General features: G+C 37.8%; 2 protein-coding genes across 2 annotated transcripts in view; one reads left to right on the top strand and one right to left on the bottom strand.

Moving 5' to 3' along the window:
• The window catches only part of LOC141435601 (hemicentin-1-like), an 85,647-nt gene that overhangs the window by 9,392 nt on the left and 50,062 nt on the right, over window positions 1–26,193 (top strand). The gene's annotated exons all lie outside the window — the stretch shown is intronic.
• Window positions 1–26,193, bottom strand: part of LOC141435600 (hemicentin-1-like) — a 48,548-nt gene that overhangs the window by 3,205 nt on the left and 19,150 nt on the right. Inside the window, exons 12-25 of the mRNA XM_074098327.1 lie at window positions 24,661–24,733; window positions 23,662–23,858; window positions 22,371–22,542; window positions 22,069–22,163; window positions 20,941–21,094; window positions 19,819–19,943; window positions 18,347–18,484; window positions 17,960–18,097; window positions 16,844–16,953; window positions 7,520–7,756; window positions 3,923–4,073; window positions 2,848–3,512; window positions 2,019–2,195; window positions 536–669 (exon numbers count right to left, since the gene is read on the bottom strand). Coding sequence (XP_073954428.1) covers window positions 536–669; window positions 2,019–2,195; window positions 2,848–3,512; window positions 3,923–4,073; window positions 7,520–7,756; window positions 16,844–16,953; window positions 17,960–18,097; window positions 18,347–18,484; window positions 19,819–19,943; window positions 20,941–21,094; window positions 22,069–22,163; window positions 22,371–22,542; window positions 23,662–23,858; window positions 24,661–24,733 — 2,566 coding nt within the window. The remainder of the gene's footprint in view (window positions 1–535; window positions 670–2,018; window positions 2,196–2,847; window positions 3,513–3,922; window positions 4,074–7,519; window positions 7,757–16,843; window positions 16,954–17,959; window positions 18,098–18,346; window positions 18,485–19,818; window positions 19,944–20,940; window positions 21,095–22,068; window positions 22,164–22,370; window positions 22,543–23,661; window positions 23,859–24,660; window positions 24,734–26,193) is intronic.

Here is a 26,193-nt window from a genome sequence, read left to right as displayed (position 1 = left end):
GTCGCCGAGTAGACAAGTCCTCGAATGGAGACCACGGAAGGTAAATTGTAGTGTAGGGCATCCTGAGGCATGGTGGACGGACGACCTTAAGAGGGTTGCTGGCGGCGGATGGATGCGAGGGGCTTAAGACAGTGTTGTGGCACGCCCTGGAAGAGGCTATGTCCAGCAGTGGACTGCTGTAGGCTCATGATGATAATGATGACTACAAACCATTATACTAGATGGACGCATCGCGAGAGCATGGATTGGTACAAGAAAGAGACGTGACCACGGCTTCTCTGTCAAGAGTGCACGACTAGAAAGAGATCATCTTTACTGAGCACCTACATACGTAATAGTAGAGAGCCAAATGACTTATAGCGTACCGATTTTCTAAAGGCTAACCAGTAAAATTATGTCCTGCGCGATCGTGCGCATGATCATACACGAGACATTTTGTTGGAAATCATCCCTTACATTTATCGCAAGTAAAAAATCGCTTGTATTAATTAGCACACTGGTCGGTTGTTGTCTTGGATTCTACATATTTTTTTACCTGTTTTGCATCCATTGCACGTCACCACATACGTCATTGCAAAGGCGGTATTTCCACGCCTCACTCAGCTTCAGGTCAGGAACGTTAACTTGGATGATGGCAAGTGATGCCTTGCTTGCAGGGTCTTGTACAACCTGAACAATTCAACGAAGTCAGTTAGATTAGTAGTTTATAGTAGTTCTTATTAGCAAAACAAGATATACATAGGCTGCGTTTCAACCATAATTGTGCGAGGAATGTGTTTTTCGTGAACCAATAGAAACGCTTCATTTACTATCCTCGCACAGCACATCTCTGGAGCTTCTATTGGTTCATGAAATAGTTATTTTCACCTCCAGCAGCTCAAACAGGCAGGTTTTGCAATTAAAAATCAGTGAGTGAAATCGCATTTTGCTCACTCCGTGAGACAAAGTTACTTTTTAATAAAAAAAATTAAAGTCAAAGTGAAAATATATCAATAATAAATTACATAAAAAAAATGACAACATTTTCCCGCTCTTTTGATAAATTATGCAACCTCGTTGCACGAAAGCCGTTGTCTTGTTTTTTTTTTTAATAAAAGCGTTCCGTATACTGCCATATACTTAGAGTTGGAATATTTTTTTGTCAAACTGAATGAATTTGCAACTAATCTATATCATAATATTAGAATACATAAGATTAGAATAAAACTAGATATACCCATTTACACAACAAACAATATAAAAATAAATATAACTAATCCGATTATTTAGAAACAAGTATAATAATCACGTTTAAAACCTTTACTCAAAAATGATACGTACAATTACATGTTTAAAAAGTCACCAAAAAGTTAAGAATGCCAGACAATAATCAAGTCTCCGGCAAGTAGAGAGGTTTTGAATTCGGAACGAAAAAGTGTCCAGTAGGTACAGTCAAGGGCAAAGATATCGACACGGCCAAAGTTGCAAAAATATGTATACACGGCCTTAATGCTAAGTGCATAAAGAATACACGTCTTTATGCACATATTTTTGCAACTTCGGCCTTGTCGATATCTTTGCCCTTGACTGTACGATACAAATCTCATACGCATAACATACATTTTGTAATTTGAACTTGGAATTTTGCCGACGCCGGGCCGACCCGAAGAGGAGGCCTTCGGTAATACGATTTCAGTTCATCTATTGCACTTTTGGCCGAGTCTAAACATTGTGCATTTCACGACTACTTCGAGGAAATAAAAAAAACATTTATCACAAAACAAACAATCAATCCAAAGACTGCGTTGCTCCCGCTTGGCTTCCGCCGATTTTAATTTTTCTATTGTTACATCATATTTTTTTTAAATGAGTTCATGTTAGTGGCAAGTACGCGAAACCAAATATTTAAAAAATAAAAACGGCAGCCTGGCTGCGGCAGCGAAGTCGAACATGACGAGGATGCATGCATAATATAGATACTATACTAGTAAAAGGTTCAAAACCAGTGTCAATAAATTTAAATTAATTTATAATATCACCTTCCACAAGTACTTTGGTACTCGTTGTTCTATCATCCCCGTACCGAAAGTAATGTTCCTTAAAGTGGAAGACGTATCAAGCAGCTGCAAGTCCTGAGCCACTCCAGTCCACACCTGCAACTCGTGGTTTGCTGACACTGCCAGCGTTCTAATACGCTGCTCGACGTCGTCCCAGTTCTGAAAAAGAAAATTTATTAAAAATAAATATCATGGGCAATGAGGGATGCTTGAGAGACGAAATATCGCACGATTTTGGAAATATTACTTATCAAACATGATAAAATTTGTACTTAAATTATGTCACAGTTAAAAAAAAATATTTTTATACATATAATATTTTGCTGAGAATGATATTAGAAATCACATCCTTCTTTGTCAGACACTTTGTTGAGGGGCAACCCTTGCCAGACTACCCTAAAGTATGTTGAAAGACTCCTGCCTGATTCTTTTTAAAAGCAAAGTTTCAAGTTTGCGGCGTTTACACTTGGCGCCTGTTGCAAGTACCTACGCCCTTTTAGCGCTCTTTCAGATCAGCTACTCGGCTCGGCCGTAGGCAGTGCAGTTATAGCTATTTTTAAAATCGGTGCCAGACACGGTAGTTCAACATAATGATCAACTCCGACTCCGACTCCTTGTTATAATTGTTTATATATTGTTCGCATAGATTGATTTTCTGGAAAGATAAATCTTTAAGATTGAATAGAAGAAAAGGTTAGGTAAGTTAATCGATGAAACTAGATTCCGTAGTTATTTTTAACTTCGTAGTGTTTTTTTGGAGTCGGTTTTATTTTTCGTTAGTAATATTTGTTTTTAAGTAGACTATTCTTACCTGAGAGTTACAAGTACTCCAATGAGGTACTACATTTATTGAACTGTACATTGCAATTTGTGACAACCCTGGAGCTACATCTTTTGGACTAACAAGTTGTCTTTTTTCAAAGCAGCAGCTGTCGCTCGTGTGGAATTCAAGACCCAAAATTTTCGTTATTTTATTATTTTGATAATTACAGTTGAATATCGTATTCAAATAGCTGTGCGGTCCTTTATTGAATCCGTAATTAGGCAATATGTTAGCCAATGTTGGTTGTATATTCAATTTGGAGTAAATTGTTTTAATTCCATCCAAACACACTTGGTATACTGGAACGAATTTCTTCCCTGCGTTAAATCCAATATCTAATAGTTCTGAGTTTCCGTGATTGCAACTGTGTTTAGTTTTTACAGCTGTAGCTTCTACTTTAGTTGTACATTTTAAATCTGAATACAAATAAATAGTTCCTTCATAATCGAACTCTTTATTGTTTTCGCATGTCACCATAATTTCTCTTTTGCGCCGCGGTTTAGTGAAGCCCGCAGGGCAATAAAGAACAATATATTCGTCTCTCGGTATGTTAACGTGTCCATCAACTACCTCAAATTTGGGAAGCTCTAATTTGGCTGTAAGCATGAGTGGGGAATTGCCATTAAAATCATTCTTGATGTCCAATACGCATCCTGAAACAAAAAAAAAAATCTGAAAATGTATTTTATTAATTACGTAAGTAAGCTTACTTAATGGCAAAGAACTTAGTATTTTTCTATCGTGTCATTTTATTTAATCATTATTTTTAAAGAATACACTCGTAAGCGTGATTAACATCATCATCATATAAACCGTAGGACGTCCATTGTTGGACATAGACCTCCCCCATAAACCTTCACGCGGCCTGCATCCTCGTGAACCCGCAACTTTAACCAGGCCATCCGTCCATCTCGTTTGTGGACGTCCTGCGCTGCGCTTGCCGATGCGCAGTTTCTATTCGAGATTTTTTCGACCCCAACGGCCATCTATTCTTATTCTCCGTGTTATATTAAGTAATATGGCCATAATCGTAACAGACAAGAAATAATTAAAATATACGCACCCAAAGTTTGAACTACAAATTCTTGCTGAGCACTGCCGAATTCATTACTAACTATACACGTATATCGACCTTTAACACTGGGACTATACATTTGCAGAATGTACGTTAGTTCATCGTGGTCCATACTTGCGCCATCATGAAGCCATTTTACCTAAAAAAAAAATTTTTTATTGAAAATTTAAGAAGCTTGGTCGACAGACGGGCGCTCCAAGAGATATTTGAGAGATATTTTGAGGGACATTCAAACCTATGTAAGTTTACACGCTCTATTCTATATAAACTTTTTTTTTATATGGTATAGGGGGCAAACGAGCAGGTGGATCGCCTAATGGTAAGTGATTACCGTTGCCCATGGACACCTGCAACGCCAGAAGAGTCACAAGTGCGTTGCCGGCCTTTAAGGTAGGAGTACGCTCTTTGACTTCATCTGATCTGATGACGGATAAACCAAGAAAAAAGAAATGTAAGAACGTATCGGTCGCCTTACTAACATCTTGTAGGTACAGTCAAGTGCAAAGATATCGACACGACCAAAGTTACAAAAATATGTATAGGTACACGACTGTATGCACTTAACATTAAGACCGATATTTTTGTAACTTTGGCCGTGTCGATATCTGTGCATTTGACTGTACATGAATATGTTTTTGTAAAATAACCCGTTTTGCTGACAGTAGACACTTTATTTTTAAAAGTTTTACTTGACTTGGAAGATCTATGTATACAGTGATGGTAATTTAATTAAGAACGATTTTAAGTTCCAGATTTTTTAACTTAATCATGTCATGTGTAGTCGTGGTTCCTTCTTAGAAGTAACTAGTTACGTTATAAAATAGCCACATGAATAGAGCAAACGGGATCAAAAATTTAGAATAACATTGCTTACAATTTTTTTTACAAAATATATTTATCCTCTAAAGTAACAAATTCAAATAGTACCTAATGAAGCTGGACAAATAATTAAGAACGATTTATTGAACTGCTCGAGAGTTGTTTTATTTGAAACTTAAATTAAATAAATCACACTAATGTGAAGTTTGTACAGAAAAAAAGCAATGTAATACATTTTAACTAAAGTTAATAGTTAGTAGCACGTCCACGGCTTTTAATTACTGCTTTACACCGGCGAGGCATTTAATCTATCAATTTTCAAGATACAGAGTTCCATTTTTCTAAAAAAAAACGTCGTACAGTTCTCTTAAATTGCCACACTGTCGATTTGAAACCTTTTTCTTGACTTCACACCAAAGATGCTCTATTGGGTTAAGATCTGGGCTGTTGGCTGGCCAATCTAAGACAGACATTAATTGTGATAAGAGGAATTCCTTAACGGTGCGTGCGTGCGTGCGTGCAGTATCCTGGGGATCATTGTCGTGCTGGAATGTTCAAATAACCGGAAGCACCACGCCATGTTTTATCCATGTTTCCTTCTATTAGCCTAACAGGAAAACATCATGTCCAGAAAAGCATCCCCAAATTTTCACATTTTCCCCGCCATGCTTTACTGTCACTTTTGTGTACTTTGGGTCGAATGCTTTATTTTGGGGGCGTCTTACATATAGTTTTCCATCAGAACATAGGTACCCTATTTATTTTTGTCTCGTCATAAAAAATAACGTTTTTCCACTCTCTGACTGTCCAGTTTTCATACCTTCTTGCAAACGCAAGCCGGGCTTGCCTATGACACCGTTTCAACATAGGCACCTTCCTTGCTAACCTTCTGTGCAACTTTTCAAACGCCTTCGAATAGTGCATGCCGAGATTGCTGAGAGTTGTTTTGGCCAGAATATTCTTTTCTCAACTCATTAGACCCTTTAAAAGGATTTTGTTTTGCCAAACAAACAATATTTCGATCATCTCGACGAGATGACTTTCTTTGTCTAGGTACACGCGGAGCATTTGAAGTATACGTGGCAAAATGCTTTATGGCGTGGAAAACCATCGTTTTTGAACATTGCAGATGATTGGTTATGTGTTTATATACAGCCAATTCTTGTCGCGAAGTTTGATTATTACTTCTCTTGCAGATTTATAACAACTTTTATTTTTCCCATTGTTTTTATATGAAACAATCGCCTTTAAGACTTATACGGCACTAAATAGCGCCAAAATTATTCGAATAATAACCTAAAACCACATAGCCGCAGAGTATTCTCTATTTAAATTTGAAAAAAAAACAAACTATTCAGTGTTCTTAATTATATGACCAGCCAGTAAGTAGTACTAGGTTTAGATGTAATGTATAAAGTTTATCTATTTCTCTTTTAGCCAATCATATGTATAAACGAATGTACCGCTAGTACGGGAAAGTTTTGCGATACCGAGATAAATACAAAACTATATTTAAATGCATTTAGTTACACTTGTCAGTTTGAAAGAAGTCTTCTCTATAAAACATCGTTCTTTTATATGACTACAACTGTACATAGAGAAACTGATGAGAATTAAAATTATTGATTCTATCGAAAATCACCTGTCGCATTTATAAAAAAATCATTGCATCACTTAAGAAGAAAGATGGTTTGCTCGCAAACCAACAGCCAGCCCCGCTGCCAACGCTTCTTCTTTAGGTTCGTGGTCGCCGAGGACTTTTCTCCCCCGACGGTTAGCTCCGTAACCTCCGTTACGGGTGCCCCTTGAAATGTCGACAAACTATTTATCGAATAACATTTCATCGAAAACCATTCATACAATATTAAATACTAATATTTTCTCTTGGAGTAATTTCACTTCATCGACTATTCATTACATATTAAAACAATTATTACAACAAAAGTACAAGGATTATTATTTGCTTAAAAATACATTTCGTCAACTATTCATGAGACGGAACAACTAAATATCGCTGTTTATTTCTTCGGCGTTTTGTTATAAAACACCAGAAAATTAGGTTAGGTTAGGTTAGAACTGTGACCCCAACAAAAATAAAGCGCTGCCAGAAAAGTAGGTTAGGTAAGGTTACAACTGCGACCCCAACAAAAATAAATCGCAACCATAAAAAAGGTTAGGTTAGGTTAGAACTGCGACCCCATTAAAAATAAATCGCTACCAGTAAATAAGGTTAGGTTAGAACTGCGACCCCAACAAACATAAATCGCTACCATAAAAGTAGGTTAGGTTAGCTTCCACTTCGTTAAAAAAAAAGGTTAGGTTTGGTTAGAACTGCGACCCCAACAAAAATAAATCGCTAGAAAAGTAAATAAATAAATAAATTTCATTAAAAAAGTATGAAATAATAAAATATGAAATGAAGTTCTGCCAAATAAACTATGTATTAAATATTATTTCCAGGAATTAAAAATCGGTCAAAGTACTTACTTTAATCATTCGAGGTAATGAATTTCCGATGAAATGAAAAAGTAGGAAAAGTTGACTTTTAACTGATATTTGATTAAAAATCTGTCGACATTTCAAGGGTAAACCCGTCAGTTACAGTTACAGTTACAAATCGGACCTTATTGTATATCGCACTCGGAATCACAACCGTTTTCACTTCATTCTGTCATACGGTGTAGAATGAGGGTAGAAAGAGACGGTGAATGCGGTCGCAAACGCTTGCGCATTACACAATACGGCCTAAAATAATAATAAAAATACCTCTGGTTTCGTCACTCCATGCGTTCTACAATCCATATCCCGCGTGCCACCTACATTGTATTCAATAACACTTTCTTTTTCATTATAGTAAATGAATTGAGGTTTGGATCCAGTGATGACCATAGTTGCACCTGTCTTTGCACCAGTGAAGGAGCTGACGCGACAAGTGTAGACACCGGCATCGCGAGAGGTTACGTATGGGAGTTGTAATTCTCCTTCAGCTACCTTTGTACTATCCTGGAAATAATAAATAAAAAACTTTTTCACTTCTCATGCTCGTAAAGTTGGTATTTATGTTCGAACTACTAGGCGACATAAAATTACATTTTCACTTCTCATGCTCGTAAAGTTCGTGTTTACGCTGGATCTACGCGACATAAAATGACTTTTTATGTTCTAGTGCATAAAGTAAAATCTTCGTCTAAGACTAAGGCAATCAGATGTTTGTAAACAGCCACAAACAAAGAAGACCCTAAATTTTTTTTTAAAATAATTTTTAATTTATATAAAACTTAAAATCAATCAAAATAGATCAATAAAAGTAAAAAAATAAAATTATAATAGTAATGCGTGAACAATAAAAGGTACATAGTAAGTGAACAATGGTTTCCACTGTTGCTATTTCATTTCCTCGCCATCGAAGTGAAAAGCAGAGTATAAAACTCGAGCATACTATACTCGGGTATACCCACTTTCCCCTCGACATGTCTATCCACCCTCGCCGTACCGGTTCGGGTGGCTATATGAACGTCTTAGGTAAAATAGCTCGTTTTATGCTATCTATGTTATCTCGAGCATTAAACCCCTTTTTCAAAATTAAACATAAAATTGCATAAAATTTATAAAGTATTCACAGAAGCCATGCGACAGATTAAAACGTACTACTAGTAAGGCAGCCACTTGACTACGACCACACAGGATGGTGGAACTCATAGACTTATAGACATCGCCCGTAACACGCTCATCCTGGTACATGGGCCAATCAACTATTTTACCGACACTTTGGGCGTCTCCAGCGTTACCAAAATTGTCTCTGGCGTTACCAAAAAATCTTACTTCCAACAAGATATTTCACGGTTTAATAGGTTGAACATACGTAGGATGGCACGTATTCATGTACATCATGTATTAAATTACAGAAAAAACATGTTTTCTTACAAAAATCTGCAATTGTTTGAAAAATGTCGCGGACAAATTAGTGTCGGTAAAAAAGTTGATTGGCCCACTTACGAGTATCAGTTTAGTCCATCATTCTGGTCCGAATGACGACGGAATTACCGTGTAACCCCCTCAGACTGACGGACTGCTGGTCCAGACTGATGAAAATTAAACGTTTTTAGGGTTCCGTAGCCAAAATGGCAAAAACGGAACCTTTATAGTTTCGCCTTGTCTGTCTGTCTGTCCGTCCGCGGCTTTGCTCAGGGACTATCAATGCTAGAAAGCTGTAATTTTGCACGAATATAAATGTAAACCTTAAAAATATTAATAAAAGTAAAACAAACTATTAAACTAAACTATAGCTAAAAGAAATTTGAAACAGTATCCCATAGTAAAAGTATAGGCATGGACCCAAAGATGCTGGCAGCATTTCCTCGCTGTATAGCAATGCTGATACGTTGTGCGAGGAAGCTGCCAGCTTTACGGTCCCCCGTGGTATCCGAGAGACGTTTGGATAATTCTTTAAAGATAATTTTTGCGCTGGGTCCCCACGGACCTAAGGTCTCAAACCCGAATGGAACAAAGTTGTAATCAGGGCCAAGACGTTTGTATTTGTTTATTTTGAGTTTTTTTGCCGCCTCTGCTGCTGCACCAGATTGAATAGCTGTTCCGCGGACGTGGGAAGGAGCTAGTGTGTCTACGCAAGTAGCGTCCCACACCAGCACGCGATCCAATTTCCACGGAATCAGTGACATTACGACAGGTCTCTTGCCATCATCTCTGGCGATGCCTGTTAGGCACGGGCCCTACACAGCGCTACGTCATCGCGTCAGCACCTCGTACGACAACTCAACGTCACGGCGCAACGTCACGACACTACGTCACCACGCTACGTCGCCGACACAGTGAATTAGGCAATCAGTTTCGAACTAATTACAAAACCAGTGTGCACAGTGACTCGCGGCCTTTCGACACCTAACATCGGGTCCTATAGGACAACACGAAACCATTCGTGATAGTTTAAGTAAAACTTGTATTCTTTTATCATTAAATTTTATTATTATTAAATCCGCAATTATAATTCATCTCCTCCGCTGCTGCCCCCTCCATAATTGGCGCAGTCGTGAGTCGAGCCGAGTCGGTACGCGAAATCTAACATCGATATCCGTCCTGATCACGTTCTACGTGCACGTTGGCTCTTCAAAGAACCTGAGCAGCACAGACGAGGAGACCATTTTGCCGCCTGAGTAAGAGGAAGAAAAGTGACATCGTGAAATGTGGTGGTGAGTACACATAGGGTTTGGTTGCATTCCTGTGTATTTCCCAATATCCAAAATTTTTCACCCACTTTCTGCCCGATCTCGGGTGTGCGAACGAAAAGTTCTGCGCACCGCGCGTAGCGATTCTTTTAGAAATTTAAGTAGTATACCAGAACACGAGAAAATGGGAGAAGTAGATATAGATGATATTTTTAAAGCCCTTAGAGTAGTACCAGAGTTCGATGGTAATCCTAATGTTTTGGTTAGATTTCTTAATTTGTGTGATAAAATAATTACGACATATGTGAAACCAGGTGCCGGGAATGATTTAAATAATTTATCCATATTAAATGGAATTTTAAACAAAATAACTGGTTCCGCAGCGCGAACCCTTGCCACCAATGGCATTCCTGACACTTGGGCCGGGATTAGAGAATCACTTATAAATAATTTCTCTGACCGCAGAAATGAAACTGCGTTATATACAGATTTGTCTATGATGACGCAAGGTCGTGATACTCCCCAAGTAGAAACTGGAATCAGTACCCACACCGTAATAATAACAATGCAAATACAAATTTACATGAATGCCTATTTTCTGACGAAAGCTACGTTGACAACAACTATTATGCTGACTATGACTATGACTACGACCAATCCCCGGAGTTATATGTACCTTCCGATGATGTCGAACAGATAACTCAAGTTCAGGAACCGGACACCGTAGCTGAGACCCAAGATCCTCAAAATTTTTGCAAGAATGTTACGAAAACTTTACCCGGATAGAAATTAATTCACAAAATCAACAACAGTTGCCCTATGTACAAATACAGAACCCACCTTTAAAATTGCTTATTGATACCGGCGCGAATAAATCTTTTATCAGTCCCGAAGCTGTCAAGCAATTTTACACCGAATATCCACTACAATACGATCCATTTGTTGTGACAAACATACATGCATCCACAATCAATGACTACTCTATAACGATCCCGTCTTTTCCAGAATTTAATAGTGATCAACCGCTGAAATTATTCGTTTATAAATTCCATGACTACTTTGATGGTTTGATTGGCTGTGATTTGCTAGAACAATGGCAAGCCGTGATAAATTACGGAACCCGACAGTTTAGAACCCCACAAGCTATAAACCCGATATGTATGTACACCTCCGGTAATATAAATTTACTTGAATCCGTAATACCCGCAAATTCTTCCATACTAGTAGAAACCCCAGTAGATGTCCAAAACGGCGACATTTTCGTGGAAAGGCAAGTACTTTGTAATTGCATTATAAGTAATTGCATCAGTACCGCAAACAATAACAAAGGTATTGTCGAAATCACCAATCCGTTCCCACATGATGTAATATTCACGCTAACCGAGCCGGTTAACGCTGAGTTATTTAATTCTGAGACCAGGTGTCGTCGCAGTGATGACTCACAGCGAATTTCGCGAGTTGAACACGTGTTATCTCGGTTGCGCACAGATCATTTAAATACAGAGGAGACACTCAACTTAAGGAAACTTTGTACCAAATACGCAGACATATTTTACATAGAGGATGAACCTCTTACATTTACCAATCAAATAAAACACCACATAAAAACCACAGATGAAGTCCCTATTCATAGCAAGACATATAGATATCCGTACATTCACAGACAGGAAGTTAAAACACAAATAGCTAAAATGTTAGAACAGGGAATAATTCAACCATCAACATCAGCCTGGAGCGCACCCATTTGGGTAGTCCCAAAAAAATCTGACGCATCCGGAAAAGTAAAGTGGAGATTAGTAGTTGATTTTCGAAAGCTAAATTCAAAAACAATAGATGATAAATACCCCATCCCCAACATATCAGACATCCTAGATAAACTAGGCAAATGTCAATATTTTACAACCTTAGATTTGGCAAGTGGCTTTTACCAAGTAGAGATGAACCCTTCCGACATTCATAAAACTGGATTTAATGTTGAAAATGGTCATTACGAATTTCTACGCATGCCAATGGGTTTAAAAAATTCCCCGTCCACATTCCAACGCGTAATGGACAACGTATTACAAGGATTACAAAATTCTATCTGTTTAGTATATCTGGACGATATATTAGTCTTTTCCACTTCCCTTCAGGAACATATAATCAATCTGGAAAAAATATTCCAAAGACTAAGGGAATCGAATTTTAAAATCCAAATGGATAAGTCAGAGTTCATGAAACAGGAAACTCCTTATCTTGGGCATATAATTACTCCACAGGGCGTAAAACCCAATCCTGATAAAATTTCAGCTATAAAAAAATATCCCTTACCAAGAACTGCAAAGCAAATAAAGCAATTTTTAGGCCTACTTGGTTATTATAGGAAATTTATTCCGGACTTTGCTCGCATAACAAAACCTTTAACTCAGTGCCTAAAGAAAAATAAAGGCGTAAACATTAACCAGGAATATATAGAATGTTTTGAGAAATGCAAGACTTTGCTTATAAATGACCCCATATTGCAGTACCCAGATTTTTCCAAAGAATTCATCCTTCGAACAGATGCTTCTAACGTTGCCCTTGGTGCCGTCCTCTCGCAGGGACCCTTAACTTCCGATAAACCTATTTCATTTGCGTCCCGTACATTAAATGACAGCGAATTAAACTATAGCACAATTGAGAAAGAACTATTAGCGATTGTGTGGGCAACTCAATATTTTAGACCCTACCTCTTTGGTCGTAAATTCAAAATTATAACCGACCACAAACCTTTGCAGTGGATGATGAACCTTAAAGAACCCAATGCCAGAATCACCCGATGGAGCTTGAAACTATCTGAATACGACTTTTCGGTAATATACAAAAAAGGAAAATCTAATACCATCGCTGATGCATTGTCACGTATAGAAATACATAACGAGGTCAGTTCAATGATAGCAAACTCACCTGAAACTCCCAATGTCTATGACTTGGAGGACAGACAGACAGAGACAAACCATACAAGCAACGAAAGTCCAATTTTAGAAATTCCTATTTCTGATGATCCACTTAACAAATTTACTAGACAAATAGTTTTCCGCATCATCGACCGAAAATCACGTATCTCTGATACCCTAACAAAGCCATTTGAAACACATTTAAGGACATACGTTGAAATCTGTAAAGAAAATTTGGAACTGGAGTTAATAACCGCAATTACTAAACATGTTGATCCTAAATATCGTACAGCAATACTAGTCCAGCCTATAGAAGAAATGTATACTATAGTACCTATCATACAAAATACATTCAAAAACACGTCCATGAAATTAGTATTAGTGAAATCTGAAATAGAAAATGTTTCCAATTTTGAACGACAGCAAGAAATTATCCGTAAATACCACGAAGGTAAGACAAATCATCGCGGTATAAATGAGTCATATTTAGCATTAGCACACAAATATTTTTGGCCAAAAATGCGCGACAGCATTACCAAATACATAAACGAATGCATCGTGTGTGGTCAAGCTAAGTACGAACGTTGCCCGATTCGACCGCAATTCCAGGTAGTGCCGCCGGCAACAAAACCTTTCGTTACCGTCCACGCTGACACATTTACTGTTGAACGCGAAAAATACTTAACAATAATCGATTCATTCTCTAAATACGCACAGGCATACCGGTTATCTGATGGCACCGCACTTAGTATTGTAAAAGCCTTATTACAGTTTTGCACTCATCATGGCCTGCCTTTAACTTTAGTAACGGATCAAGGTACCGAGTTCACGAACCAGCTAGTTGCAGAATTTCTAAGAGTTCATAAGATTAATCACCACAAAGTCGCGGCGCATGCACCAAACGAAAATGGCATTATAGAAAAATTTCATAGTACTTTCCTAGAACACTTGCGAATACTAAAACTCGAAAACAGTAGTGAGCACTCGAAACATTTAGTACCTTACGCTCTATTGGCATATAATAGCTCAATACATAGTTTCACTAAATGTCGACCCTATGACTTAATAAACGGACACTTCGACCCACGAGACCCTATTGACATTGACGTAACAGAACTTCTATTGCAGAACTATATTAATGACCATCGTAACAAAATGAAAACTGTTTATAACCTTGTGCATAATTCCTGTTTAGAGCAACGAGAATCCATAATGACAAGAGTAAATATGAACAGAAATCCTAACATAGAATACTCTCCCCAGCAAGAGGTTTACATACGAAACCCTCTTGCAGATAGACAAAAAATAGCTCCTAGATACACCCATGATACAGTTAAAGAGGACTTACCTGTTCACATATACACTTCCAAAAAACGAGGCCCCGTTCCTAAGTCCCGACTTAAACCAGTACGTAAATCTCAATTGTTACAGGCTTCATCTACCGATGTGGACATGGATCAGCTTGGCCCTAACCCAAGAAATCCACCTTGAAAGTTTCGATGATGGACCTGGAATCCTGCCTTTTAAAATGGGACCAACAAAAGTCGTTTCCCACTACCACACATTTTTGCAAAGCATTCAGCTTGGCAAATTACATGACGACATTGACCTCATCAAAACACAGCTTACTAACGCAAGTAATTCCTTAGCAAATAATACATTTCGTTTCTTCCAATCCCAAATTAAATATTTGTATGCTAAACTCAATAAGGTTTCGGCGCAGCTGAGTACTTTCTCTAGCAAAAGAGTGCGACGAGGACTTATAGATCCTTTAGGTTCAGTTATTAAAAGCATAAGCGGCAACTTAGACCATAATGACGCCATTAGATATGATCATGCTCTCAAAATTCTAAAAAACAATGACGAAAAATTGTCGAAAACTTTTAATGAACATATAAGCTTAAATAAAAAATGGATGGTTGAACATAAGAAAATATTGTCAGCATTGAATACCAATCAGCAAATTTTAAGTAAAGATTTATTAAATTTAAAGAATGACAGTATGTTAAGCAATGGAAAACTGCTGGATTATGCACATCTTGCCCAAATGTTTAATATCGTTAGTGAAAATATAAACGACTTATATACCGAATTATTACGTATAGAAAACATATTAGCTTTCAGTAAGTTAAGTAATGTGCACCACTCTATTTTAAGTATAAGTTCTCTAAAGGACATGATTGGGAAATTGCACGAGATATATAGCAAAGATCAAATCTTAGATTTAGATACTAGAGATTACTATAGCTTCATAAATGTAGGTTCTTATTTTTCTAAGAATGATTTAGTAGTTGTCCTAAAAGTACCAATTATTTGTCAAGGCTCATTTGATTTTTATAAGTTATGCCCATTGCCAAACAAATACGGGCGCATCCTTATTCCTCCATATCCTTTCATAGCAACCAACCCTCAAGAATATGTGTACGTAGAGGCAGAATGCCCTAAATCCGGCGACTGGTACATCTGCCAACAAAAACTCAGCCATCAGATTCGTACGGAGCGAGACTGTATTCACAAACTCATTCATTTACAGGAGATAGATGGAACGTGTAAAACCACGCCTATCTCTCTGTCTAAGGAGGCTCTATTGGAGCTGGACGATCAACATTATGCCATAACATTTCCAAATCCTACTAAAGTACAAATCAACTGCCAGCAGGAGCAACATATCATTTTGAACGGAAGTTACGTCGCAACTATCCCGCAACACTGCTCTCTCAAGTCTTCACAGTTTACTATAGTAAACATTAATAACAAACTCCGAGGCCAACCACTGAAAATAATGTCAATACAACCAGAAACCAGAAGCCAGCAATCTAGCCCCATGTTGAGAATGAACTCTATCAATTTGAGCAATCTTGAAGCTATCGAGCAACAAATATCTATGGAAAAGCCGATCGAGACAAATGCGATCCAATCTTCAACCCTCTACCACACTACATTACCATTGTACCTTATCATACTATTCGGAGCAGGTGTAACAGCCTTCATACTATATCGAAAACATCGAGCCAGAGCGAAAGTCGATATCAAGCAAGATAATATAGAGCTGAAGAAAGCCGCTACATTTGCACTAAACCTAGCAAATAGTAGCTCGACTTAGAGGGGAGGTGTTAGGCACGGGCCCTACACAGCGCTACGTCATCGCGTCAGCACCTCGTACGACAACTCAACGTCACGGCGCAACGTCACGACACTACGTCACCACGCTACGTCGCCGACACAGTGAATTAGGCAATCAGTTTCGAACTAATTACAAAACCAGTGTGCACAGTGACTCGCGGCCTTTCGACACCTAACATCGGGTCCTATAGGACAACACGAAACCATTCGTGATAGTTTAAGTAAAACTTGTATTCTTTTATCATTAAATTTTATTATTATTAAATCCGCAATTATAATTCATCTCCTCCGCTGCTGCCCCCTCCATAATTTGCCCGATGGCTCCAGTAACGCTGGCACCTTGACGGTGGCAAGAGAGCGACGGATAATCTCATTGAGCGCAGAGTGTCTCGAGAAGTGGCCTGCACTCTTCTGGCACGAAAGACCGTGGTGTCCCAACGCGTTGACCTGAATGCCGCAGAGGCATTTATGCGGTGCGCAAACTGCTACTCCCAGTCGCAGGCAGACTGAAATTCTGAGAGTGTGTCGGGCTCTAGAAAAGTACCAGTGTTGGCTGATGGAAAAGCGTGTAAAAATAAATTGATTGATGTTTTGTAAAATAACTAGTTTGAAAAATGAGTTGTTTGGGTGATGGACATTTTTTAAATGATGATATATCATATTATGATGTGTCTGTAAAGTGACAAATTTGCTAAAAGTATATTTATCATATGATCATTTTTGTGATATGAAGTGGTTATGAAAAGAATAGTTTGCAAAACGTTGTTTATGAAATGATCATTTGTTAAACGTTGTTTGCCAAAATAAATGATAGTAAACTAGTTCAACAACATATTATGCAACAAATGATTTGATTTAATCCAAGTTACCTTAAACCACCGCACGCGGTCAGTTCTCTGATGCGGCACACTGCACGGAACGACAGCTGGTTTTCCTTCTTCTAGGAAGGTACGGGTAACAAACCTTGCCGCAGCATGTGCTGGAAAATAAAATTTTATAGAAGTTTTACTTACAGCCCAACAACTTCGTGCACGACCATCCCTAGAAATTAGACGCCGGGGCGAGGTAGCACTTCATGTCAGCGCGTGATTACAAACGTAGATAGCCTAAGATATGTCTAAAGATAAGTAGTAACTATTTAGGTATGAGACCTAGAAGTAAGAGCACAAAATAAGAGTTTAATTTAAAGACACAACCTCCTTTGTCTGTAAATTTGTCTCTGGATTATAATCTCATGAGCATCGAACGTTTTGTGACATATAGCCTCTGTAGACCGTGTAGCCGTTTCAAGTGCGCGGCCGCGACTGAATAATTATAAATAATTAATAAATAAATATCATGCTACACTTCTTTATCAAGAGAAGGACGGTTCTTTATAAAGACGGTTAAAACTGTTGTTACTTTATGACAGTGTAACACCATGAACTTTTTTGCTGTATGACGCTTTCCGCGAAATTATCTAAGTCAATTCGTTTTTCAGGATGATGATTTTTTGTGGCGATTTAAGAGATACGCTGATGCCCTGTATTTCCATCAACAACATTTTTTTTATTGTGGTCTGCAAAAACCACATGATCGGAGAGGCAGTTTTTGCCAAGCGATGCCAAGTTTTTGCGGTGCAGTCGTGAAAAAAACCCAAATCCAGCCGGCCCAGATAGTGCCGGACTTTCAACGGCTGAAAAACCCATCTGCACGGCCCCAACTTCCCGGAGTTTACTACTTCTTTGAATTTATGTACTACTGCTATACTGTGTTACGTACATTCAACTAAGTATAACATCAAAAGCCTCGTTGTCCGCTCCAAATGTATGTACTACTGCTATACTGTGTTACGTTAATTTAACTATAACATCAAAAGCCTCGTTGTCCGCTCCAAAGTTATGTACTACTGCTATACTGCGTTACGTACATTCAACTATAATATCAAAAGCCTCGTTGTCCGCTCCAAATTTATGTACAACCTACTGCTATACTATGTTACGTACATTCAACTATAACATCAAAAGCCTCCTTATCCGCTCCAAATCTATTGCGGGCCCAGCACACGTAGCTCCCCGCTGATCTAGCATCTACATTCTTGATTATCAAACTGCCGTCTTCTGCCATATCGTACCATTCGCTACCTGTAAGTTTAATAACTTAGTTAATAATTCACATCTTATCTTATACCTCATATCTTTAAATTAATTTATATTGCGGGGATTTTTAGGGACGATCATCCTTCCAGCTTGGTTTAACTGGGAAAATGATTCTTGAGGCCAAATATCACGTGCAATAACATAACCTATAACCTATTTAAAAACAATCACTATTCAACCGAAGCAACTGAGGCTGGTATTGATGGTGATAATGGTGATGATAATAACGTTCACCTGTAGCGATATCTAATCCGTTCTCTGTCCAAGTGATTGTAGGTTTTGGGTTCCCTGATGCATAGCATGGTATCCGGAGCATCATATCATCTGAGACAGCCCGGAATTGTTTCGTGGTAAACTTTATAAATGGCGGTGCTGCAAACAGAAACATAAGTTTATTTTTCTCAAACATGACATGAAATATTGACGTTGTGTTACAAATTATAGGCCGAGAAGTATCGCGCTGCAGGCGGTCACTCTAGCGGCCTGCAAAGAGATTTCATACAACTCTGCAGGCCGCTGGCCGGCAATGGGACCGTCTTTTGTTTCAACGCGCGCTCTCAGGCATGGCCTACGCCAACAGCACCCGCTCCGCAGCCGCAAACTGAGCAAGGGCAAGACAACGCTCGTGTTGCGAAGCTTGCTCTGAAGGAAACTGGCTTCGAGGAAATTGATCATCCATCCTACAGTCCAGATCTGGCCCCTTGCGATTACTTTCTATTCAGAAATTTGAAGAAAGATTTAAGGGGAAAGAGATTTGGCAGTGATGAAGAAATGAAGGCGGCTGTACAAGAACACTTAATTCTGCTTTGAATTTTATTAATTGATTATAAAAATTTGATAGGTTAAATTTGTTTCGTATAACATAGTTATTTATATATTTAAATATTTTACGCCAGCCCTATCCAGGTTACAACTGAAATATACTTCCATATGTTTAGACCGCAGCAACTTTTTCGGAGTAAAACGAAACGGTGCATCAAGTATCACTCGCACCATGCCACCCGCATAATTCCCTTGATTATTATTATTATTATTTTTAAATTTAATTCTAATTTTATTTTGGCTGACAATGTATTGTAATTTACCACTATCATATACCTATTGTTATTATTATTATTTTACATACAATTTGATGATCCTTTTGTGAATTTCTTATATTTACCTGACATGTGTATTTATAATGTATTTTTTCATTAGATAATAAACAAATCTAATCTAATTTAATCTAATCATGCTAGAATGAAAGCATTGTTTCTACAGTGCCATCAACCAAATCAACCATAACCTAATCAACACGTTATATTCATCTTTGTCCAGGTAGTAGAGAGTGGGAGAGTGGGACGTTGTACATATTGATGGGAGCCAAAATAACGGGTCACTTCTCCAATTTCTCCATTCAAAATTATGTTAAAAGTGACCTGTTCTTTATAATATATGTAGGTACCTTTGTAAATTAAGCGTTTCTAAAAACTGGAATACATATTGGATGACGATGCGAGTACGTGCAATGAAAAAAACCTGGCCTGGTTATGTGATACACTGGTGTAGGGTGTAGGTAACAGTTGTGTACGACGTTTCGTGAAATAACTTTTTGATCAGTCATCAAAATTATTGAAATTTTAACCTCAAGTGAGTTCCAAAGCACGATTATCTCTCTACCAGCAGTATTTTGAGCACATTTGTATTTAAAATATTATATAATATACCAAATACTATGACTTCGTAGGTTATATTTTTGGAGCCTCCTGCGTTCTTTGCTACACACGTGTAGTATCCATCCTGCTCCAGCTGAATTCTTGGCAATGCCAAAATCTCCGGTCTGGCACTTGGGCTGAAAATAAACCGGCACATGTTAAACACCAGCTGACGGCTGTGGCTTCGCCTCCTTAGGCACTTGCCTTACTTATTAGATTAGAAATGGAATAACAAACATACCTACAGGATACTTTTTATCTCGAAAAAAAAACAGTAAACTTAAGAGCCAACGCAGACGGGAGACTTTCTATCGGCCGATAGTTTAGTTGGGCTCTTAATCAGTATAAAGATGTATGCAAGTGTGCACACTAGGTAGGTATAGCGATTCGGTATCGGCCGAAATAGTGTGCGCACTTGCATACGTATACATCTTTATACTGATTAAGAAGCCCAACTAAACTATCGGCCGATAGAAAGCCTCCTGTCTGCAGGGGCTTTAAAAGGTATTTTTACCAAAAAACATTATTTTCAAGTGTTTTAAATTTTCGGGATTTTCACTCGCATCTATTACAGCACCCCGGACTGATCACGCTAACAAGTTACGCTAACAGCCTAAGCCTTCTGAACCTAAATTATCCAAGTCGCTTCGCTCGCTCGCACAAATCAAATTGGCCAAATGTTATTTCACAATTTGTTATTTGCCTAAGCCAATCATTTGCGACATAATTATTTGCCACATAAAAATGTGATGAAGTAAAATTTTGCAATATAAAAATGTTGCGAAATAAGAAAAATGCGAAGTAAAGTTATGCCAATGATTAGTTTGCCAAATGAAACTTTGGCGAAAATTTGGTTGCTAAGTGAAATTTGACGAAACATATTTCGCCGAAAAGGCAGTAGGTACACCTGGAAAAACATTATTCACCACATCTGTGCGGCTTAAATACTTGATTATTATTAGTACCGGCACCCATATCTTGAACTACCCGCACTCGTTTATTACACGTTTTGTTACCGTAATAGATTAGCCAGAGGTGTTGTAATAGTTACCATATTAAAGATCAGAAGAAACGTGTAGCAAAAATTATGCGCATGATCTATTTGAGCGCGAGTCCTTTGTTTCTAGAACTTACCTAAATGTCTTGGGTGCTATTCTGGGATCCTTGCTATGATAGACCCATGACAGCACTGGCGGGGGAAATCCATCGGCTCGGCACGGAAGCAGCGCGTCCTGACCTACCATTTTTTCTATTGTTCCCCGTTCTGGAGGCTCAATATTCACAGGAACTGAAGAAAAACAAACATCTGTTACAATTCTCTGTTATGCTTGGTGTTTGATAATAAATCTGGAATATCTCCGGCATCGGACTTCTAATAGACTTCTTATTTATATCCCTTAATACACTATGTACTATTAAATATATTACTGTAACAAGTAAACAAAAGCAAGGACCTAGTGTCTAGGCCCTTAAGGAGACTCAACCCCAAAAAAAAACCGGCCAAAAGCGTGTCTTACACGCCCAAGATAGGGTTCCGTAGCCATTACGAAAATAAACAAGTAATATTATTTGCGTTATAACACAATTAAAACACTTTACTACAGTCTTAAAATTTATTACCAGAAAAAGAGCGTATCTTCACGGCACTTACGTCCTTTTCTTGAGAAACGCAGTTTTTCGGCAATAACTCAAAAACGGTATATTCGATCATCATAAAACCAATTTTCGTTGAAAGTATTTATTAAGCGTTACCTTTCCATATTTTTTGGATATTTTATGGACAAACAAGATAGAGGGGGGGGGGACACAATTTTTGCTACTTTGGGAGCGATTATTTCCGGAAATCTTCACTTAATCAAAAAATATTTGAGAATCCTGACTATCTTTTCAAACGAGCTGTCGGACTATGTGCCCCACGTTGATGAGAGTTAAAAAAAAAACAATTTCAAACTCACTCAAACTCACAACATTTACTGACAGCAAAAACACACTACATCACAACAAAAACACAGTAAAAACATAAATAGGAGAAGAGATAAAAATTAGAGACATTGTGCTGTAGTGTATGCCAAAAGGACTCAGCTCAGCATGTGCCGTAACCCTGTAACCAGGGCTGCAGCGCTGGTTTTCAGCTGAACCCCGGTGAGTGTGCACCCACGTAACTGAACGCGTAACAATATAATATATAAGGGTTCCGTTTTTGCCATTTTGGCTCCGGAACCCTAAAAAAAAGATATTACAGCTTAGGTTTCGACTACTTACTAATAACGTCTACTTTCGTGTTAATGCGGACGACTCCGTGGTCATTACTGGCTTCACACTCATAGTTTCCGTTACTATTTAAGGTGGCTTTAAATCTGCGAAACAATACAGAAGGTTACTAATTATACGAGAATCATTTACTGTCAGTTAATCAACCAATTAGGCAAGGACGGGTGAAGAATAAAAATAAAATGGTAATGAACAATACCGGTGAGCATAAGTACCGGGTCACTTTCCATGCTGAATGATCCTTTAATTTTGTTCGACAGTGTATTATCAAACTTTCGAAATAATTGACACACCTGATACTGCCATCGCCGAAGATCCTATGGGTCGCACCCAATAGTTTGTTGCCGTTGAGTTTCCAAACAACATCGGGAGTGGGAGATCCGTCAACCGGGCACATCAACGTCACCGTTTCTCCTTCATTCTTGACAATGCGAGGACTAGTACTCTTCGTGACTTCCGGTGGATCTGAAAGTTTATATGTACTTATAAAAAATACTAAAAAGAAGAAACAAGACGTGGACGTAGTGGTCTATAACTCTGTTAAGTAGTTAACTTAAACTTCAACAGTCGGGACTCGGGACCCATTAGGTACTAAGAATTTTTGAGCTGGTCGCGATTTGAATGGGTCCCGACTGTGGCGCTGAAAATCCACCATTTTAATTTTTTAAGAATTTCAAGTACTTGGTGTCACTCGCATCATTAAGACAAATCTAATGACGTATCATTTATCAAAATCGGTTTAGCCGTTGTGTACTTATGAGAGGAAATAGGAATATAGGAATAGCCATACATACATACTCGTACATACACACGGGACAAACACATAACCCTCCTTCTTCGCAGTCGGGTAATAAATGGCATCTAGGTAGAAAATATTGAAAATAATAATAAAAAGAAGAATACTGAAGAAAACTACGAGAATATGCTCTTTAACAAAACCAAAAGTAATTAATTTAATATTCAACAAGCAAACTAATCATCGGTTTTATTTTTAACACAAAATATAACAGCGCGGAATAATGGGTGCTAAATAATAATAATATTATTAATTGTACATATTTTAGACAATAATGCTTGAAATACTTCTTTAAATCGGTTTGTAAATTGCGGTAACAAAATATGGCCGACTCGAGAATACGCTCCTTCTTCCCATGAAGTCTGTAAAAAACTTCATCGGCAAGGTTGTTGAAATACAGAAGAAGCATAGAGGAATTAAAAAATATGTAATATGTTTCAGAATTGTGGTACGAGTAGATTCTTAAACATTTCGATGACAGCGTTGCCAGCAGCTACTGAGTGTGTACATGATTGAGTTCGGAATCGTTAATAAAGACAAAATTGCAGAAATTAAAAATATTATAAATCTACTACAACTAATCCGACAAGTCTACAACAAAAAATCTATGATTATCTAGACCAGGCCTTATACTACGAAGTGCAAAACTCGAACTTCGTATGTTGCCGTCCCGCTGACGCTTATGTCATTTAATACGCGAGTGAAAGGGACGGTGCGATACGAACTTCGATTTGCGAGTTTCGTAGTAGCCCCTCTGTTTTTCTTTGTAGAATAAGGTTAAGACTTACATTCTACGACCAACTCAATATCGTGATAGTCTTTTCCAACAACGTTTTCCGCCATACACCTGTAAATTGCATTGTCGTCTCCACTCAAGTAATCAATATGAATGGTATCCGACGTGTACTGTAGATCAGTAAACGATGACGAGTATTGGTAGTTATATAGCCAAGTGATCGTCGGTTTTGGTTTGCCTTTGATCACGCTGAAAAATAAAGGTTAAGTATATAGATGATATGATTTTCTTGACCACTTAAAAAAGGCTAATAGGTTAACGATAGAGCTAAAATTTTTTTTTAACTTTTCTAGAAATGTAGATTGTTCAGTTTGAGTGAGTGAGTATGTTTGTTACTTCTTTACGCCTAAACGACTGCACGGATTTGTATGAAATTTGGCGAAAAGTTATTTTATAACCTGGATTAAAACATAGGATACTTTTTATCCCGATGTTCCCACGGGATAGGGATATAATCTCTAAATAACAACCACTGAGCCTACTCATGAAATTTGGTATGCAGATAGTTGGACATCTGGAATAACACATAGGCTACTTTTTATCCCGATATTTCCACGGGATAGAGATAAAATCTCGAAATAACAACCGCTGGGTTTAGAGTCATGAAATTTGGCATGGGTAATTTAACATCCATGAAAGCCACGATGTAATTTTAGGTAATTCCCACGAGAATTTAATAAAATCCCGGAATTTCAATCCAACTGCTGTACTAATGATTTACGCTAGTATTAATATAGTACAATTAGTACTGCAGATGTAATGGAATTAAATGTAACAAACATTTAACTGTGTCCATGTACAACGACTTTATGCTCTTAACATTAAGGCCGTGTAGTTACACATATTTTTGCAAATTGGCCGTGTCGATACCTTTGCCCTTGACTGTACAGCATGAATTTTAAAGCTGGCAAGCTGTTCAAGCATTGCATTTGCATTTAATAAATTATTGTATTGATATTAAAAGGATTGTAATGGAGTAATAATTACTTACTCGCAGTGAATATCCACATTTGTGTATTTCATGGCAGTAACATAGTATATGGTTTTGTTTATCTCTGGTGGTTCTGGAGAAAAAAAATGATCTAATAAGATAAAAGCTCATACTTGGAGCCCACTCAGGCAAAAAAAAATGAAGTCATTTTGGAAACCGATGAATGTTAGTACAGTAACCAGCACCAACATATGACACAGCAAAGTGTGCATAAATATCTGGTACGACTCTATTTCTAGAGCCGGTAGGACAAGTCAGATATTTTTCCACGCTACGCTGTGGCAGATATTAATGTTGGTTACTGTAGAAGTACATATAAATAAATAAATAATTATCATGGAACACTTGACACCAATTGACCTAGTCCCGAACTAAGCAAAGCTTGTACTATGGACACTAGGCAACGGATAAACATACTTATATAGATAAATACATAGTTAAATACATATTAAACATCCAAGACCCGATAGATAAATACATACCTACACGGAGAAAAACTTCAATACCTACAAGCACTAACTGCCTACAAGTAAAAAAAAGTAATAATCACTAAAATTTTAGTTTTTCCCAGGACAAGTAAATAACACTGACGGTTACAAACGAGTTTTACTAATGGTTTTTATTAACCGTTAAACACAATGTTTTATTGGAATAACAATAATGTTTACTAAAAACAAGATATTTTCTGTTTATTCCTAGTCCGTTGTTTTTTAGGGTTTACTACTTACAATGTCTTGTAAAAACATTCATCATCATCATCATCCCAGCCTATATACGTCCCACTGCTGGGCACAGGCCTCCTCTCAGAACAAGAGGGCTTGGGCCATAGTTCCCACGCGGGCCCAATGCGGATTGGGAACTTCACACGCACCATTGAATTGCTTCGCAGGTTTGTGCAGGTTTCCTCACGATGTTTTTCCTTCACCGCAAAGCTCGTGGTAAATTTGAAATGTAATGTAAATGTAAAAACATTATTGTTTACTAAAAACAATTAAACTTTTTTATAGGTATTAATAATATTGTTACTAGAAATTACAAATCTATTTCTAAAATTCAGTAGGCTGTGATATAATTTCCAGTGTTTTATTTAATATCAACTATAAAAGTGCGTCCACATCAGGGGCCCTAGCACGGTACCGTTTATTTATCGCCGACATAAAGCATTCGTCCCTTTCTAGCTAGTCTGCGAGTTCGAAAGGGACGAATGCTTTATGTCGGCGATAAACGGTACCGTGCTAGGGGCCCCTGATGTGGACGCACTTTTATAGTTGATATTAAACAAAACACTGGAAATTATATCACAGCCTACTGACGCACTTTGTAGTTGATAAAACGCAAAACACTGGATATTACATATATCATCTTGTACAGGGAAAAGGGGACTAGTTGTCTATCATTTGACAGGTATTATATCGATCACAATAGGAACTCTGTCAATTACGTTGACAATGTGGAAGTCAAATCAACTTTTCAAGAAAGAAAGTGGTAATTTTTTTTTCACCATAGATCGATCGACTAATGAGGGCTATCGCG

The sequence above is a fragment of the Choristoneura fumiferana genome, chromosome 15, assembly GCF_025370935.1.
Source record: "Choristoneura fumiferana chromosome 15, NRCan_CFum_1, whole genome shotgun sequence".
NCBI classification, from domain to species: Eukaryota; Metazoa; Arthropoda; class Insecta; order Lepidoptera; family Tortricidae; genus Choristoneura; species Choristoneura fumiferana.
Note: the sequence above shows the minus strand (reverse complement) of the source record. Positions and strands in the feature narration are given on the sequence as shown.